The sequence below is a fragment of the Sparus aurata genome, chromosome 18 (genome assembly GCF_900880675.1).
Source record: "Sparus aurata chromosome 18, fSpaAur1.1, whole genome shotgun sequence".
NCBI classification, from domain to species: domain Eukaryota; kingdom Metazoa; phylum Chordata; class Actinopteri; order Spariformes; family Sparidae; genus Sparus; species Sparus aurata.
In genome coordinates this window covers 8,396,804-8,416,160 of record NC_044204.1, presented here as the reverse complement: position 1 = coordinate 8,416,160, position 19,357 = coordinate 8,396,804, and the positions used below count along the sequence as shown (strand labels likewise).

The following is a 19,357-nucleotide window of genomic DNA, read 5'->3' as shown; positions in this document are numbered from 1 at the left end:
TGTTAGTGTGGGTTATGTTGTTTTGTACTTGTGTTGTGCTGCTGGGGTTTGAGAGGTGCTCTGCAGAGGTTGGCCGTGGTTGATGGTTGGAGCCTACTGCTGTAGTGCATTTGATCATCAGTGCCAGCTGAAATACTGTGGTCTTCCCCCGCACAAGCTGCCAGATTATTATTTTGTCTCCTTGATGTGATACAAGGTCTTTCAGTTTTTAGTAATACCTTTTTATACATTTTTTTCTATTTTTTAAATTTTAGTTATAGTAATAGTAATGGTAATAATTAGTAATTTTTGGTAATAATAAGCTGGCTGGGGCAGATTGCAGTTTGTTTGGTTGTAGTTTACACTAGTACATGAAATGAAGTGACTAATGAATGACGGTGGACGGCAGCACTCCACCTCGCAGCGCACAGCGTGCCGAAGCGGCATTCGAAGAAGAAGAAGAGGAGAAGGAGGAGGAGGAAGAAGAAGTCGTGTGTGTATGTGTGTGTGTGTGTGTGTGTGCTCGGCAGTAGTGTGGCAGAATGTTTGGAAAACTTTCCATTTCGTTGTTTGTCCTCATAATTTTTTACCATGACCTTTCTGACGCACAGAAGAAAAAAGAGGTAACGTGCCTTTATTATCGTAAAGCACAGCAAGTTAATAACGTTTTCGGAGCTGACTGTCGTTGTCAAAATTAGAAGCTAAGCTAACAGCAGCCACACATTAGCTAACGTGTGGTTGTACATGGCAACAGGTAAGTAACGTTAAGTAGTTTTCTCTCCAAATAACATTCATTTGCCCCTCAGTCATGGACACGGATAACGTATGCTAAACCACAGCACTGGATGTTCACGTATTGTTTGACTAGTCTGAACTCTACTTAAGAGGGTTTTTTTTCTCACTGTTTAGTTAAGGTGATCTAAATAGAGCAAACTGTCCCAGAACTTGTTAAATAACCGACACAGTCAGTTATGTCGCAATTTGACGAGCTATGGTGACACTGATGTTATCAGCACTTCCTATTCAGCTCACTCGGGAAGTGCGCTCCCTGAAAGAGTCCTGATAACCTGCGCTGCTCTTCCTCTCATGATGAGAAGCCGTCATTCATATATCAAGACTGTCAACCACCTCCGTATTTATCACGAAGGTCAAGAGAATCAAAAAAGTCAGATTGATTAGATATGTTTCGCCACATTGATTCTTCAGGGGCAGGTGGTGAAATACAGTTGAAACCTAGCCTCTAAAAGTGAGATGATCAGTCAAGTCTGTGTCACGAATACCTTTTAAAGTCCGTGTAAACCAAAATCAGCCATTTTCTTCTAAACACATCAAACAGGTCATAAATGTGTTTACTTAAAACATGTAAAAGCCATTCGGCCATGTAGAATTTAATTTTGGAGTGAGGCTCACAAATAGTTTTTCAACATTTCTGTGTTCAGGATTTAATGGGCGGGTCAGAAATCATGCAAATCATGGCCGCGTTACGTAACGCGGCCATATGATTTGCATAAACCCGGCCCTGCTGCGGAAGTGCTATAAATACGTTCAGCGCGTGGGCTTCAGCGGTTCTCCCACTCGCTCTCCAGTCTCGGATAGCATTGCTTACAATAGTTTGCAGCTAGCTAACCAGTCAACCAGTCAGCTAACCAGTCATGTCTCCTCAACATCCTCTGCATCTTTCCTGGATGCCACAGTGTGCAGGGTGACGGCGCTGTTATCTTATTTAAGTTTCCTTCAGATGACAACGTAAGGAAACGGGGGAGTCCATTGACGCTGGTCAACTCTGTCCCCGGCTTGCATCCTCTCCTCCCGCCAACGAGGAGATGTGGCCGCTGCTGACCGCCGCTGACACTCTCCGTCCCGCTGACGGCGGGTCCCACCGGCATAATGTGGCCGCCGCCGCCACCACCGCAGCTGCAGCCGACCCACTCCGTCCCGCTGACGGCGGGTCCCACCGGCGGTATGTGGCGGTAGTATCAGGGCCGCATTATTGGTGAGCCGTCCCAGTGTGAACGGATAATCCGGAGGGGCGGAGCGAGGGCGTGTCGGTCTGACAGTCTGATAACTGCACAGGTCCTTCACTCAACTAAATACAGAGAAATGTCCCAAAAGTAACGTAGTAACTGTAACTGTCTTTAGCAACTCATAAGAGGAAAACAAATACCACAGCTGTATGTGGAGAAGCGTCTGTCCTCCTGTCCGTCCCCTTCCTGTCCTCCCGACTCTTCCTCACATTTCTGCTCACAAAGCAGTGTCTGTCACGCTTGTCACAACACTTTAACTCACCGGGTGTTTGCCGAAAATAAATCACCGCGACCACCAGCCCTCCTGACCGAGACTACAGGAAACTGTCCCCCAGAAAACAGCCTCCGTCCCGCGAGTGACAGAGTCAGACAGCGTCCTGTTTACTGATGGTGATTATGTATAATTATGTAATTTAGCGCAAAAAACCTCACTCCGTAACTTTCCAGGATGTTTAGTGGGTCAGGATCTCAATCACTACACGTTATAACAGCATCTATATGATTATAAACTGTCCGCGGGTTTAGATAGACAAGGGGAACACCTGGGGAACACCTGGGGAGAAACCGACGTCATTAACATGACGTGTAGCGCCCGCCGCATGGGCGTGGTTCCAGCGCCTCTAACTGACACGCCCCCAGCGTTTCACAGCAGAAAGAAGTGCTTGTTTTTCCATGATTTTGAGACCTAACTTTATATACTTAACAATTTTTTTTAATCTTTCAAATTTGGCTCAGTGGTCAATGATACATGTTTCTTTGGTGTGACAAACTCATAACACAATTTTTTTGCCGCTTTACACGGACTTTAAACATTGTTTCTCATAACAGCAATATTTGCATACTTTCCAAATGTTCAGGATCATCACCTGACTAATCGCTGACACTAAGCTAATGCTCTAAGGAGTACTTTTCAGCCTCTTAAATATAGAACAAATGAATGGACATTTTTTTTTTTTTGTAATGAGCTATCATGGTCAATATACTCTGTAAAGATTGATAAATGCATGTAGTAAGTACACTAATGTGAATATACTAAGAGTATCCGTTCAAGTGTGATATTTTAGTACTTCTTGAGACTGAATTGGCCCAATTTGTATGTGATAAAAGTATACTTCTGTGTATAGATAGAAGATAAGTAAACTTTGACTACACAACTAGTTAACATCTAAGTTATATTTTGCACTATGATTATACTGTAAATTATACTGTAAATGAACTTATAGGTACAGATCATATCCTTCTAGCCCACTTCGGGATTAATGAAAGTCTTATTCTGTCGTGCTACCTGCTGTCTCACTTGCAACTCAACCTTGACTGAGAGACCAGATATTGATGGTCTTGCGTTAAAATGGTGTGCACCTAAAAAGAGCGCCTTCATGCCTGTATATTCTGGACTGGTTCACACAGAGGTTGCTGATAGAAAACAGGTTACATTCTGCTCTGGTGAGCATAAATTATGTTAAAGAAGCTATGGGTGGCTCAAATTCAGAGCGATAAAGGGTTATTGAATTATTGAATTAGGTTTGATTGAATTAAAGGGGACTGTTGTGCCTCGGCTTTGAGGTTTTTATTGTAAAGAAGTTAAATTAAATTAAACATGTTTGTAACTGAATTAGTGGAGCCACTTTGGTAGCCGTGATTCTTCAGTAGTACTGCAGGGAGTTGGACAGACAAATTGCTTTAAGACACGCCTTCAAGCAGGTAGCCCAGTTGGGGCTGACAATCTACAGCTCTACAGGGACTGTAGCTGGCCTGTGTTTTTTCTCTTGGATTTACTTGTTTCTTTTAGCATTTTTAACCTTGGTCTGAGACATTATCAGCTTGTCTGGCCACCGGGAATTGTCCCGACAAGTTCCGTTCTAGTTTTGTTTCTATCTTGGATGTATTGTACAACCTTCTCCAACATATTGTATGAATCCAGTAGTATCAGGATGATTCCTAACTTTTGTCCTCTGTTTTTAATTTTTTGGTTTCTAACTCAAATTGTTGTCTTTGTGTGTGTGTGTGTGTGTGTGTCTTTTATAGACTCTGCTGTCAGAGAAGGTTACTCAGATGATGGAGTGGGCCTCCAAGCGTTCAGTCATCAGGATGAATGGAGATAAGTTTCGTCGCTTTGTCAAGGCTCCTCCCAGAAACTACTCTGTGTTAATAATGTTTACAGCACTGCAGCCACAGAGACAGTGTGGCGTCTGCAGGTAAGAAACAGGATATATTTTTGTACACACACACACACACACACACACACACACACACACACACACACTTGTATATCGTAATCTATGAGGCTAAATGCATCTTTTCATTTCAGACAAGCTGATGAAGAATTCCAGGTGCTGGCTAACTCCTGGCGTTATTCCTCTGCCTTCACTAACAAAGTCTTCTTTGCATCTGTCGATTTTGACGAAGGATCAGACGTCTTTCAGATGGTGAGACAACTTTTTCTTCCTGCTGTCCATACATGAGGGCTTCAGGCTTCGAGTCCAACCAAACAATTTCAGTGATAGACCCTCTGCATTAGAGGTGGAGCTGGTCAGTCAATTGAGCGTTTGGATGGACAGACAGACAGACAGACAGACAGATAGATATGTTTAAATAAGAGAGATGTTCCGATACCATTTTTTTCCTTCTTGATACTGATTCTAGGCTTGGGATACTGGCCGATACCAAGTTCAGATCCGATACCAGTGCGTTTTTAAGAATAATAAGCTCTTTTTTTTTTCTTTTTCTTACTACTGATTCTGTATAGATATGTTTGCTATCATTGTTGTATGGCCTGGCTCAGGTAAAAGCTTGCAGAGAATGATTGCCATACAACATTTGTTTATTATCTAATTTGACAGTCATAATTGAAAACGAGCAAATGGGGAAATCTAGGAATAAATAATTCCTTTAAAAAAATGTTAAGGTGCAGCCCTCTTTTAGGTAGAACAGTTTAAAACAGTAGTGCAACAGCAACTTAAACAAATCTAGGAATAAATAATTCCCTTAAAAACATACTTGCTTAACTTGTTTGCTTGCAGCATGGCATTTTGAAGAGCAATTGTTGACATCGATACTGTGTCGACTTGCTTTATTAGGTGGCTGGTGCTGAAATTGGCAACGCTCCTGCCACCCCTCGAAATTACAGCCATGCACACTGAACTTGTCACCATTTTACTGGTGGAGTTATCCAGGGTAAAATATTGCCAAATAGATAAAATGTTGCTAGCTCCATTTGACTCACATGAAATCGACTTCTTGAGAGGGGCAGCACAGCGCACCATTCAGTGTTGGCTTTTAGCGCACTGATAAAAAATTGTTTTCCGATGTGTAACATTAAGCAGAGCTTACGGAGATAACTGGGAAGCAGCAGGGTCCCCGTTTCTAAATATCGTGTATCGATATGGTGCATGGACTTTATCAGGAGGGAGCCTGAATGAAAAAAGAGGTGGAGGTGAAGGAAGCTATAGAGAATGAACACTGAGAGCAACAAAGCTTGCAGCTTGTGGGAACAGAAAACAAAAACAAAAGTTAGAGATATGTGATGTTTATTATAACAGAAGTTTCTTGTTGGCAGGACAATTTGAATTGTAATACTATAGGCATGAGAATGATTGAGACTGAGACCAACCCACTGAAGAAGCTACCAATCTAAGACGAGGATTAATTAAAGGCGTCAGTAGAGCCAGATTGTCTGAAGTCAGCTGGGAGCTTATTCTAGAGGAAGGGGGCAAGATTGGAAAACGCCGTGCAGCCAGCTGACCTCTTTTTAACCCTCAGAATCGTCAGGAGCCCTGATTTCTGAGAGCTTAATGCACAAGGTGGAATATATGGTATAATGAGATTCGACATGTACAACGGGGCACAGCCATGTACAGCTTTGTATGCCATCAGCAACACCTTAAAGTCTTATCTTATATGATCAGATAATGATATTGAAATCAAATCACTGATATTCACAAAATTGTTAAAGATGTCATATTATGCTAATTTAGTAGTTTCATACTTATATTTGGGGGTCCTAGCAGAGCACATTATTTTCTCAAATGGGGAATTGCAACAGCATCCCTTTTCACAATGCACCTTGAACTCTCTGTTTTAGCTACAAAGTGAGACATCTCCCCTCTGTTCAATCTTTGGCGAGAGTTGCACATATGCTTTACACAATGGGAAGGATGTAGCCAATCAGAGGCAGAGTCTAAATAACAATGCTACAGCAGTAGCAACTGTATGTCTGCTGACTGACTGGAGGGTATATATTTTATAATAAATATACAAAAATATATGTTTATGTAACGCCTGTTACATAGTGACGCACATAAGTTATTTACTTAGTATTTTGGGCTACATACACAAAAATGCTAACAAAATAAAGGAAATGCAAAATAATATGATGTTTCCCTTGACAAAATTTCACAAGTTTCTGAGCATGTGAAAGCCCTCGAAATTACGTTTTATTTTGGGTAAAGAAAGGTTAATTCCTTGCATTCCAAGAGGGTCCCCGCGCTCCTTTAGTGCTCGAGCCCTAATTAGAATATGTTCAGTAAAGTGATGAATTAAAGTTCGAAAGGGCCCTCGCACCTTGCACCTGTTCAAAATGGCAGACTTCCTGTTGGGTTTAGGTCATGGCACCAAGAGGCTTTGGAGGTCTTTGTAGGTGTAGTGTGATACACATGTGTCCACATACATGTGTATATAAAAGTAGTCCCAGGGGCTACATTTTTGGGGGAATTGGTGTGCCATTATGCCCTACCCATAAAATACATACTTTTCTGCCAAGTCTCTCTAAAAATAAGTGTATTTAAGGAGTAGAGAGTTTAATCATTCCTTGCATTTCAAGAGGGTCCTTGCCCTGTTTCTACTACTCAATTAAGTTAGGATTTAGTCAGTGTTGATTGTGTGCATAGCTTTAGCTTTAAAACAATGCAAGCATGACAGAGGAAACTTGTGCCTGTTATGTGCCTGCCATATCTACCTCATTGCAGCTCATGGGAATTTGAACTACAGCACCAGACAAATAATAAAATAGAATAGAATAAATAATTTTGAACTGGCACAAAAACAAGGACTCGAACCCTTGGGCTTGAGCAAACTTAAAAAAAAAAAAAAAAATGTAGAATGATATTCGGAACATCTCAGTCAACTCTTCAGCGTCCACCACTGGTTAAAAAGACTTTTGTTATATGAATATGACTTCATCTCAAACTTTTGCTACTTATGGACTAATAAAAGTCTGTACTGAGCAGATGGTCCACATCTTAAAAGAGAGGTAACAAAGCAGTTAACAACTTATGTTATCCAGTTTATAGCTTTGAATTCCATCTGATATGCAGACACGATCCAGACTTTTAACATGTTTTCCCCCATGTAAAAGAGCTTTCCCTGCAACCCTGGTGATGCATGCACAGTGTGATTGTTATGGTGGCACATATATGAGGATAGCGGTTACTTTGTGTTTCAGTTGTCGTAGCTATTTGAGTTCTGCCAATGTTTGTGCTCTGACTCTCAAACATAGTTTCTGTAAGACTTGTGCAATCATAAGTCTGACGTTGCCACAGCTGACAATATCCTTAAGGATGGCACTCCTCAATGTCAAATCCCTTAGTGATAAAGCTTTCATTGTAAATGACATTATATCTCATAGGCTTGACTGTATTCCCTGAACAGTTACTGGTTGAAGCTGATGAAGCAATACAATCACATTTTTCCATTTAGCACTGTACCAGGACCAATAAGAAGGGTGGTGGTATTACTGCTATTTATTTAGACATTTTATGATGTAAAAGCATCTCACTTTTATCTAAATGACTGGTGACCCATACTTCTGTGAGTTTAACATTTATATTGATAGTAACACAGTTTGTTTTGCCACTCAGTCTACTGACTGATTATGAGTAGACAGTATGCTGTATTAACTCGAACAATAATGGTCATACTCTTGACCTGCTTATTGCTAAAGGTCTTAAAATGTTACCTCAGAACACACTTGATGTTGGTATTTCAGATCGCTTTTGTATTTATTTTTAGTTTACCTTTCAAAATTGTATCTGTTTTTAAATTGGTCAAAAGACACTCCATTAGTGCTGACACATCTGATAGGTGTTTTGGTAGGGACACTGACTCTGTGAATTTCTCTGGATGGATGGTGGTACTGCAGCCATAGCAGTAATAACAGCTTTACTAATTGAGATATGAATATTTCTTCATATTCTGTTGGGAATTTTAGTATTTTTTAAATCATTTTAAACAACGATTTTTACATATTGCACCTTTTGAATTTAAATGTGTTATTTATTAAATCTAGGGGAAATGTGTGAATGAATATACTGAATGTTTTGCCTGTATTTAAACGTTTGTGTTGCAGCTCAATATGAATTCTGCTCCAACCTTCCTCCACTTCCCATCCAAAGGGAAACCTCGCAAGTCTGACACCTATGAGCTGCAGGTCAGAGGCTTTGCCGCTGAGCAGCTGGCGAGATGGGTGGCAGACAGGACTGATGTACAGGTGATTTAATAAGACAACATTAAACCTGTGAGACCTGAGGCATATCAATTATGCTGAATATACCAGAATATATCAATATTTCTGTTATCTTGTTTTATGAACCCAAATGATCACGATGACACAATAAATAGTCGCATGAAGCAGATTATCAACTCAATAAGTCAATCCAGGTTTTCCACTCCTAGTCATGAGTGTGTTCACATCATTGGTGAGGTATTTGCAGTATAGTCTGTCAGCAGCAGAGCACAATATTTTACAAAGAGCAAACTATATAATTAGATAAATAAAAGAAGTTAAACACACAAATACAGGAAGGACAGCTGACAAAAAAAAGAAAAAAAGAACCTTTAAGTATTAGCAATGTTATACATCACCTGCTCTTGTGCACGTTAAACATGCAGCCTAAGTTACCACCCTGGTAAAATTTTGTTAAAAAAAGTTTCCAGGCTAAAGTTAATCTTCAAGTTACCTCCACACTAACCACAAACCCTCTTTCATAGTACAGGCCTCTAGGCCCCTACATGTGATCCATTCACTGTGTTGGCTTCGATTAAGTAAACCACTAAATCTGTACTCTGAACTTCACACAACTATCACGATGGGAGCCACTAATGACACTGATTTTTGTCTGTTTTTCAGATTCGTATCATTCGTCCTCCCAACTACGCAGGGCCTCTCCTGCTAGGCTTCCTCCTGGCAGCGATTGGAGGCCTGGCATATTTACGGAGACACAATCTGGAATTTCTCTTTAACAAGAGTGTCTGGGCCTTCTCTGCACTGGTAACAATATCCAACACACTCACATCCACTCAGCACAATATCAATGTAGGTTACCACCAAGGTTTTAAGAATAGGAAGTAGACTGCTTTGAGCTGACTATGTATCAGCCACTGTTCCTGCAAAAGCAGCGACATGTGAAGATTCTCAGTCATTCATGTCATGGTATGTCTAAGTACTAAATGAAGGCAAACCTTGAAACGCTTGTCATTGAGGTCACATGTGAGTCGTTGGGCTAATCTGAGTCCAATTGTGACTGGGTGTTAAGCTGTCTGGGGAGAGAACATGGGCGGGTTTCAGACCAAATCCGGCAGTGTGTTGAAAAGACAGTTTTTCCCATTTCTTTTCAGTGAGGGTAGTCCATTTTGGCTGCAACCGTGCTGGCCACAGGGAGCTCCGGGAAAAAAAAGGAACCGGCTACGAAAAAGTTGAAACTGACTTGACTTTTGTAGAAATGCAACCCGTTAAGGTGGCCAATCACATAAACAGGTGATCAGACTTGCACCATGAATGACTAGCTTGACAATTGATTGATTGATTGATTGATTGATTGATTGATAGATAGATAGATAGATAGATAGATAGATAGATAGATAGATACATACATACATACATACATACATACATACATACATACATACATACATACATACACACATACACACATACACAGATACACACACATACACACATACCAAGATGTCTCACATACACGGACCATAGAGTGACAGTCCCACACCACCTGACAAGTCTGAGACATTTCACCGCACCACCGGATTTGGTCTGAATGTACACTTAGGACTGCATTGTAAGTGACTGATGAGTACTGTCCTAGGCCACCTCCTCAGTTTAAGAATGGTCAGTCCAGTTTGATGTAGATGCATTCTTTCACATCTCTTTCAAACCATCGGTCTTCTCTGGACAAGATGTGTACATTGCTGTTCTCAAAGGAGTGTTCTATATCCTCCAGATGTAAGTGGACTGCTTAGTCTTTACCTCAGATGCTAGCTCACCTGTTTAGCCATGCATGTGTAGATTACCAGAAATAGAGGCGTTTCAGTCCAAAATCGAAAGCAAACAGAAGTAATTATTTTTTTTATAATGCATTCCTTTTGCTGATTTGTGTTTCTTTTTCTTTGTATATCAGTGCTTTGTCCTAATCATGACTTCAGGCCAGATGTGGAACCACATCAGAGGACCACCTTATGCACACAAGAACCCCAGCACCGGCCAAGTTGTAAGACAGAAATGGTCTTTTTACAATATACAATCCATCTCCAAAAAAGTTGGGATTTGCTAAACCTTTTCCACATCTTCAGTTGAAAATGACAATATATTAAATGTTGCTCCTTGACAGCCTGTAAATCTATGTTTATTGTGAATTCAGTGCCGGCAGCATGTTTCAGTTAAGTTGGGACAGGGGTAACAGAAGACTAGCAATGTTGTGCAATGCTTCACCCTGCCACCTGCTTGGAACATCGGAAACGATAATTGGTAACAGTTGAAAGGATGGATGTGAAAGGGGTGTTGTGCCGGATTATCTATCAGTTACTGGCTTGAGCCTTTGGGGTTGGAAGTAATGAGCATTCGTAGAGCAAAGTGACCCAGTGCAGAGTACTGCACAGCAATGTTCTGAAGTGAAAGAAGTGTACTGGAATATATACAATACTGAAAATTAGTTGGGGATGATGAAATATTGGTGCATATATTTAGCCCAACAGGATAATTGTTGCTTCAAAGGTTTCTTTCATTGTCAAGTGTATCCGAGTTATGAAAACTGAACTGTGTTTTGTTTGTCAAACTGTTGAACCTCAGCTGTGTACTTCCTATGTAAGTCTATGAAGGATATTACTACATGGATTACGGAAGACTTTGAAAAACTGTTGTTGGTAAACACAAAGCGTTTGCAAATGACTGAATTCGGTTTTAGTTTTAAACAGCAACCTAACTTTTTTGGAAAACTGGGTTGTATCCTCTTTTAAAATGAAATGTAATAATATGATAAATATGATTTATAAAATGTGTGAACATTTATGAGAATGTTATTTAACTGTCTGTTTGTGTTCAGAGTTACATCCACGGCAGCAGTCAAGCCCAGTTTGTGGCTGAGACACACATTGTCCTACTCTTCAGTATCCTTCTTGTATGCATGCTAACTCTTTAATAGTCAGCACACACTGAATACTTGTGACTAGACCAAAGCTTCTCATACATATGAACTTTTGTAAAGTCAGCTGTCCTGTTGCAGATTTTCTTAACTCTTCTCATTTCATTCATAGGTTCATTTAGTATATGACATGACTGCAGAAAACCTTGCTTCCCCTATTCAACGTATACCACCACATGCCTGACCTGAATATGTCAACTGGTGGGTTGTTGAGGAATTTTGTAGACTGTCATGCATCACGTGCATCTCTTGTCAAAACCTTGACCCTCACTGTCAGATGCTGCTGTAACTATGGGAATGGTGCTGCTGTGTGAGGCTGCTACCTCTGACATGGACATTGGCAAGAGAAAGAGTATGTTCCACACACCTCAACCATCCATATGATTTTGAAAGTTGTCCGATTGTTCACTGCTCAAAAATTGCCTTTTATCATTACTCTGCTGGCCTGTCTCTACTCCGTTTGAGTCTTCCACACATGTAGCACACAATAAAGTCCATGTCTGGCATGTTTCTCACCTGCTGAAAATACTTTGTCTGGTTTAGGCAATTTATGCGTCCTGCACGCGCTAGCCATCTTTCATCAATAGCATCAGCACACCCACACACAGGGAGGCAGCTGCATCAGATCCAAATGAGCACATTTGTATTAATTTAGTCAATGCCTGATGATTAAATATAAGCTAATAAAGATCACCTGATGCACTGTCAATGAATTGTTGTGCAAGTGTGTGGTGGTGTGCGCCCATCAGAGATCATCTCTCACAGCGAACCCTTCAGGTGGCTTGTGTTCTAGTTACATGCATCAGGATATTGGTTGTAGTTGCAGGCTATGTGCTATATTTCTACAACTTTTACGCTCTACAAGTTTTATTTCCATTATTAACATCCACAAAATGTTTTATACATTTTGATATGGTTAGTTTTTAGCAGTTTATGTAATTGTTCATCTGAGAATAACTGAACAAACTGCAGGTCAGAAAATGTGCTATCCTTTGTAGTGAATTCTTGCCATCGATCACAGATGTTGAAATTTAACATTATTATAGCATACGTATAACAAAACTGTGTGTGTTTGTGTGTCTCAGTTATGTGTGTAGCAGGTATTGGCCTGGTGATGCTTTTCTTCAGTTGGCTGCTGTCTATTTTCAGAGCAAAGTACCATGGATATCCGTACAGGTAAAGATGGAGATTAATTTCTACCTGTTTATCTCACTTTACCTTCTCTGATTGGCTGAGATAATGCCTTACTTCCAACTGGCTGAAGTCGTCTGTCTCTTGCAGCTTCCTGATGAGTTAGAGCTGACCAGCATCCTTCAGCATCACTGCAAGTATGGACTTGATGAGAAGAAGTGCTGTCAACAAGCAGGGTGCTGTCCATGGCAAGGATCCAACATTTCTCTTTTCTAAGCCATGGTTTGTCTTTAGATCTGATGAGCCAAAAGTCTCTGTGTCAGCTCACTTACATACACGCTGTGCCTTTTACAAAGACTCTTTAGGCAGTTGATTCATCATCATTGTGCAGTCAAGACTGTTGTGCCAAAAGGTATTTTCTTGATTCGAATTTTGCAAATCTAAATTTAGAATTTCTTAAATTGTATAGGAACAGTTTTGCCCAGCTCCCACTGGACACAAATCCCAGTATGTATCTTTATTTTTTAAACTGTTGAGACCATAAACAGGCCCTTGTCTCAGTTCTGTTGTTTGTTTGTGTGTGGCTGAACCTGAACCATGATATTATGATTATGGAGTAGCAAAGTGGGAGCAGTTATTCCAGGCATACAGGGTGTCTGGATGTAAGTAATTCTGGTAAAACCTTTTACAGGTCCTGTAATATAATCCATTATGTATCCACTAATTTATTGAACAATGATCCAAGAAATGAAATGGGTCCCTATATATATAAAGCCGAAATGGACAACATTTTGAATCCCCCCTCCTAATGCCCCCATGCAAAAAACATCCTTAATAGTTGTAGTAATGAGTAAGTAGGTTCATTAAGTAGGTAATGTTTCTAAGTGATGTAAGGAGGAATGCTGGTTTTATTCGTCTCAAGTCCTGTTGGTAAGAGTAATCGCTTATTATTGGGAGAACAGACTTTGACACAACATCAGAGCGCTCTCCATCGTGTGAATGCCTGTCCCCTTATTTTTGTTTTACCTCAGTTTCTGTCACTCTCCCCCATCACTTTCTTTGCCTCCTCCATCAAGGGAGTTCATTTTCTTTGGCATTGTCGAGTTTTCAGTTATTTCCGCGGTACCATGGGATATTGACAATGCCTCTTTTGTTTTGGTTGGGCATTGGCAGATGCACTTCTTTTGTGCTGTAATTCAACCATTAAATTCCAGCCTATTGGCAGACTGAATAGCATAGTGAAACCAAGGTTTAGTGAATCACTCTATGCGCCAATGGTGTAATTCCTCTATAGCCATTACACTGTGCAAACAGTATAATTACTTAATGATATGTTTAAAGCAAAAATGTTGTCAGTTTAGGTAAGTAGAAGAGATAGAATTGGTCGGGGGTTCTACCTTATTCTGCTAGACAATATATATCGTCATATCACACAACCCTAAACCCCACATAAACTTTCCTGCAAAAGTCTCCTTCTTATCTGAATAACAGAAGAACACCTGTCTAATCCTGCAACTTAGCTAGTAGAAGAAGCAACAAAACAAACATCCACTGGGTAAAGGTGCACCACTAATGTCAGGTGCAGAATAGATAGCAGGTCAGCTGCAGCACAGTCAGTTCAGAGGCTGCCATGGTCTTTACTATTCAGTTTTACTTCTGACAACACGCTGTCTTCCCACAACCTGTAAACTACAGCTGAAGTCTGTTTACATCACCTCTTGTTGCCAAGCTGGCCTCACCTTTCCAGACGCAGGAAAAAAAGAGCATTTCTGATATTTCCCTGAAGTTTTTCCTTTTTTCTTCTTTTATTAATAAAGTTATTAATAATTCATTTTTTCATTTTATCACTTTGACAATATTTTTGAATGCAAAAAAGGGTGACTAAATGTGGTCTCAGTTGGTCTTTGAAATTAGATTATTGCACCTTATACAACACAAGGCATAAATAGACCGGGTATTTAAATCTTTTATGCACAGCATTTACTGCCACTTGTTATCACACTAGTGAATCGGCATCTCAGATGGAAAAAATGCACTCTTGGTTTACTCAGTAAAGTTAGAAAAATAAAAGCAGCATCTGAACACACACTACCCACTAAACTCAGATGAAAATGTTTAACTATGCATTGCTGATCAATATGATCAAGACTGCCTGGTGCATTGCCTTTTCTCCCTTTTGAATGTTTTAAGAGACACATTTTCGTGTACCGCTTAGCTGTACAACAACAATTATGGCTGCATTTGTGGGAAGTCTGCGGGTCTGAGGGCCAAAACTTCCACTTCATCTAGTCCATAAGGCCGTAAAGCGGACTTTCTGCAGGCTTCAAGAGAGTCCACTGGGGGGCGCAGTCTTTACCACTTCATCAGACTTCACTGATTCATTTACCCACATTTGAAATTTGGATTTAATGTTAAGACTAGACCTCACATAAGTGAAGCTCATCTGTGAGCTTGTTGCGAAAATGCACATGTATTTGGGGGTTGACTTTGCAGAGAAAACCTACCGTGATTATCACGCTACCAGGTGAGTGGTTTTGCAGTGGAGTTGCTGGGGTCCTCCTGGAGGTAGCGTGTGAGTTCGGTATCAGCTCGAGCTGTCTTCGGTATGGTTGTCTGTGACTTCAGCAGGTCTCCAAGTGTTTTCTTTTTCGCTGCTGGTGGCAATGCACTTGTGCCTAGGACTATCTCTCCTCAACAGCTGATGACTAGTTTCTTTCCATCCATCCATTCTTAATAAAAAAAGTTTTTAAACCATCCCAGCAAGCCAGCAACTGATAGGCATATAACTCACTGACTGCAACGTCGTATTAGATGTTTCCATAGACCTGTATACATTTTGAGGCTGCATTTTAAATGATTGTTTCAGTATATTTTTAGTAAGCAAAAAAATACATTTAAATAATCCCAGCAAGCCAACAGAAAATGTGTGACAGAATGATCGTACATTGGCTACAAAGCTGTTTTAACTCTCATTAAGTGTTTGTATAGTCTACCTGCATTCAGGAATCTGAATGAAGCCTGAATGACAATTGTTTTATTAAGTACGAACTTTATACAATTAGATCATAACATTTGTAGTTGACCATTGTGAGCATGTGCTGCAGGATTTGGACCTGTGCGAACTCACCCACTAAGGTGTGGCACAGGCCCATTGCTCGGGCTGTGCGTTCCTTAACGCTTGCCATTGGCTTTGTCACTGCCAAGTAAAAATTGTGTCCAAAGCAGTTCAGCCATGGCCAGCTCAATTTCTTCACTGCTGCAACAATGTTTGCCCTGCTGTCTGTCGTGACGCAGGCCAGCTTCTTCTCATCAAAGGACCCCTCCTCAGATGCCACATTAATTGACCCTTGACCACATGTCAGTGGTGGCAGAGAAGTAGTCCACATGTTTTAGCTTTAGAAGTCATGCCACAGTATTAAAGAGAAATTTGGGATTGTGTTTGTTAATGTTTATTAGGCCAGAGAAATGTTCTGTTTTAGTAGCGTTAAGAGCATGCTTTTAAATAATTACACTGTCATGCCATGCATGATAGAAAACTTCCAATTTAAATCTTCACAATGCAAGATTACATTTTCCTGCAGGCATGCTTGAGATCTCTGTAAACCAGGGTTTAATAGTGTATTGAAATGAGTCTGGCTGAGTGCGGAGTCATGGTGAACACACCTGTTCTATTCTTCAGTCAGAACTGGATGTGAGAAAGTTCTTTTCAACAATGTTATGCAAACATTAAGCTCAATGGCAAGAATGCTATTTGTTGCGTGGCTTCACTTTCAGCTGCTATGCGATGCCTCTCCCATCCGTTGTTGTGGTCCAGCTCACAAAGTAATGATGTACTCATCCAGATTGTAGAGGATTGATATTATCAGAGTGCTGCTGCTGAACAGCATGTCGGTTACTGCAGTATAAATGATGTATAAATGGTTTTAAGCAACGGTTATATCATCCCGCTACAGGGGTTTAATATTGAAGCAGTCTGTGAACAATGAAGTTAACACTGAAAGAGAAGGATTTAAATGATTTACTTGGTGAAAGCTTACAGGACCTGCAGCTCCACCCACTCTGCTTCCCCATAAACAATGTGCCTTACACTGCTGAACCACTGTCTGATGTATGCCTATGAACTGACTGTGATATTGATTAATTGCCATGTGATTTTATTCAAGCTGGAGGCAGCTTGAACTGAAGCTAGTTAAATTATTCATCACGACTCCCACTGTAGTAGATTACATGTTACAGCATTCATATGAATGGCTCCTATATGCTGGATACACTAGTGATGGAGTCACTTCTTCAGACTTTTTTTTTCTAAACATCAAATTGGAGTGCACCCTCACACTCAGGATGTTCTACGAACAAGCTAGAATATAAATATATATTGCCATACAGAAATGGCAATTTGTCATAAAAAATAGAGAAAGATAAATAAATTAAATTCGCTATCTTTATATCAAATCACCTGTACTATAATTACAATACATCAGTTATGTCACCTGACAGTGAATTATTTTTCACAAGGGTATTGTGGAATATACCTTTCCACTTCTGGTCTGGTCTTAAATGAGAAAGAAGAATGCAGGGAGCTCGGGGCTCTGAGTCCTTAGCAGCAGTCTAGGTTTCATTCCTACTCTCGGTCCTTTGCTGCGTGGCATCCCTTTTCTTTCTGTCCGTCCTTTACTGTAATATCTTCAGCTGTGCCATCTTATAAAAACAGATAGAAAAACCCCTCAAAACTATAAAACCAAAAGAGAGAATAGGTATGAATGACCCTAACCCCAGAGCAAGATGCAGTTTGGCAGTTTATATACCTCTTATGATGTACACTAACTCATTCAACACAATACTTCATCAGAAGTATAAATTTTTTTTCTTTTGATTAAAACAAAGTGCTTTAAATGTTTGTGGTGTTCTCATCAATTTGTACCAGCAGTGTTTGATCTGAAGTGATCATTTCTTACATTAAAATGCCTTAACTGCTGTCCAGTGTCTGTCTTGTCCTTTTTCTTTTTTTCCCCAGAATCTAACAAGACCATGTCAAAACCTAGTTCATAAACTTCTATCTTAGCTCCCATTTGTTATAATAATGCATTTAGATCACAATTTTCCGGGTATTTTAAAATAAGGAACTATGTAAGAGGAAATATTCCACACTTTGTAACTTATATCTCTCCTTAATGAAAACTTAGACCAAAAAACTAATGTCTATGTAGATGTGTTTGCAGCCCAGTCTGCTCTATGAATTTCAGAGAGATAAATGGTGTAAATGTGTTGGCAGCATACACTCACAGTCAGTTTAAAGGTCAATAGATCGATCGGTTTGATTGAATACTTAAATGTACTTTCAGGGAAAACAATACTATTTTGTCAAACTTTCTTTTTTGTCATTGACAGTTCGCAGTGAAATATCCAAAAATATTGTCAGTTACATGTGTGGATTGATCAGTTTGACTTATTAATTGGCGACGATAGGACGTTTTACAAACTATTTTTAATGGCTGAACTTGGCGCTGATAGTTGCCAGTGGCTGCGCAGACCCCACCAACCACACGGGGGAGTACGTGACCATTTTACATGGAGGATATGTTGAGTCAGTCGTCATCATTTAAGGTCCACTTCTGCTGAAAATATCTAAATCTTCTTAATCTATAGTAAACAGTCTGACACATACAGGTAGCTGCTGTATGTGTGTTGGTTTTGCACTAAACTTCACACGTTCTGGTCAGAAGTTTTTCATTGCTTCTCGTGTTTAAGGACACGACCTTTCCCCTAACCCTGAAACAGCCATTCTTGGCTGGTCTCCTCAGTTGGAAGCTCTAAGTCACTGAATTCAACATGAGATGTCAGGGAAAGCAAACAAATTCAAACAGATATGACAGCCCTTCCTCGATTATATCACAGTATTGATGGCACCCTCGTGACACCGCAATGTCATTTACCTACAGTTAAACATCTAGTCCTTTGCACTTTTCCGAGCACATTGTAATGTTATTTGCAGATGACCATGAGAGACACATTTTAACTGAACGGGAACAGACTATTCTAAAATACTTCGGTGTGCTGATATCTAAGGAAAGCCAAACATTAGCAAATATTAATTATGACTCCCTTCATACCAAAGTAAAATCAGTCCTACAGAGATGGAGATCCTCTCCTTTCATGAGCTTCGCCCAAAGAATTGAATCTGTAAAAAAATAACATTGTCACAATTCTCCTTTTTTTTGGTATCAAACTCTTCCTGTTGAAATTTCCACAAAACAATTCTATGAATTAGATACAATTATTTCCAGTAAAAAAAAAACCTAGAGTTAGGTTTACAACTGCCTAAAACAGGCAACAAAAAAAAAAAGAAAGCACACTTCACAGGTAGAGAAGTGCTGCAGACTTTGTGGGACCCAGAATGCTAATCAATAGTAGATCTTTTTTGGAATGTCCCTAACAAGTCATTTCTGGTCAGAGATAATGTACATAAAATATTAGAAAGCATATTTAATGCAAAAGTTCCACTCCAGTTTACCACTGTCATCTTAAGAAAAGTTGACTTTCATTCAGGACAATTAAATCAATGTTTCTTTGGAGTTCTGACCTCTGCTTGGAAAAGAAAATCCAGATTATGGGTTATGAGTTTGAGTTTGCTTGTTTATTTGTTTTTTGTGCGAAAAATAAGAAATCATTTAATTTACTGGATTGTCCCCCAACACAATAATATGCATCTTTATTACTATACGTCCCCTTCTTCTTTCTTTTCCTTTTTTCAATTTTCTTCATTATTTTCAACTTAATTGATTAATTGATTATAGG

General features: G+C 39.9%; 1 protein-coding gene across 1 annotated transcript; it reads left to right on the top strand.

Moving 5' to 3' along the window:
• The first annotated feature begins 398 nt into the window (after nt 1-398).
• Nucleotides 399-17,535, top strand: magt1 (magnesium transporter 1). The gene is made up of 10 exons (XM_030396674.1): nt 399-602; nt 4,029-4,198; nt 4,312-4,429; nt 8,347-8,487; nt 9,127-9,267; nt 10,412-10,501; nt 11,333-11,396; nt 11,709-11,783; nt 12,517-12,607; nt 12,713-17,535. The coding sequence occupies exons 1-10, from the start codon at nt 522-524 to the stop codon at nt 12,726-12,728; spliced, it is 987 nt and encodes a 328-aa protein (XP_030252534.1). The 5' UTR covers nt 399-521; the 3' UTR covers nt 12,729-17,535.
• The last annotated feature ends 1,822 nt before the right edge of the window (nt 17,536-19,357 follow it).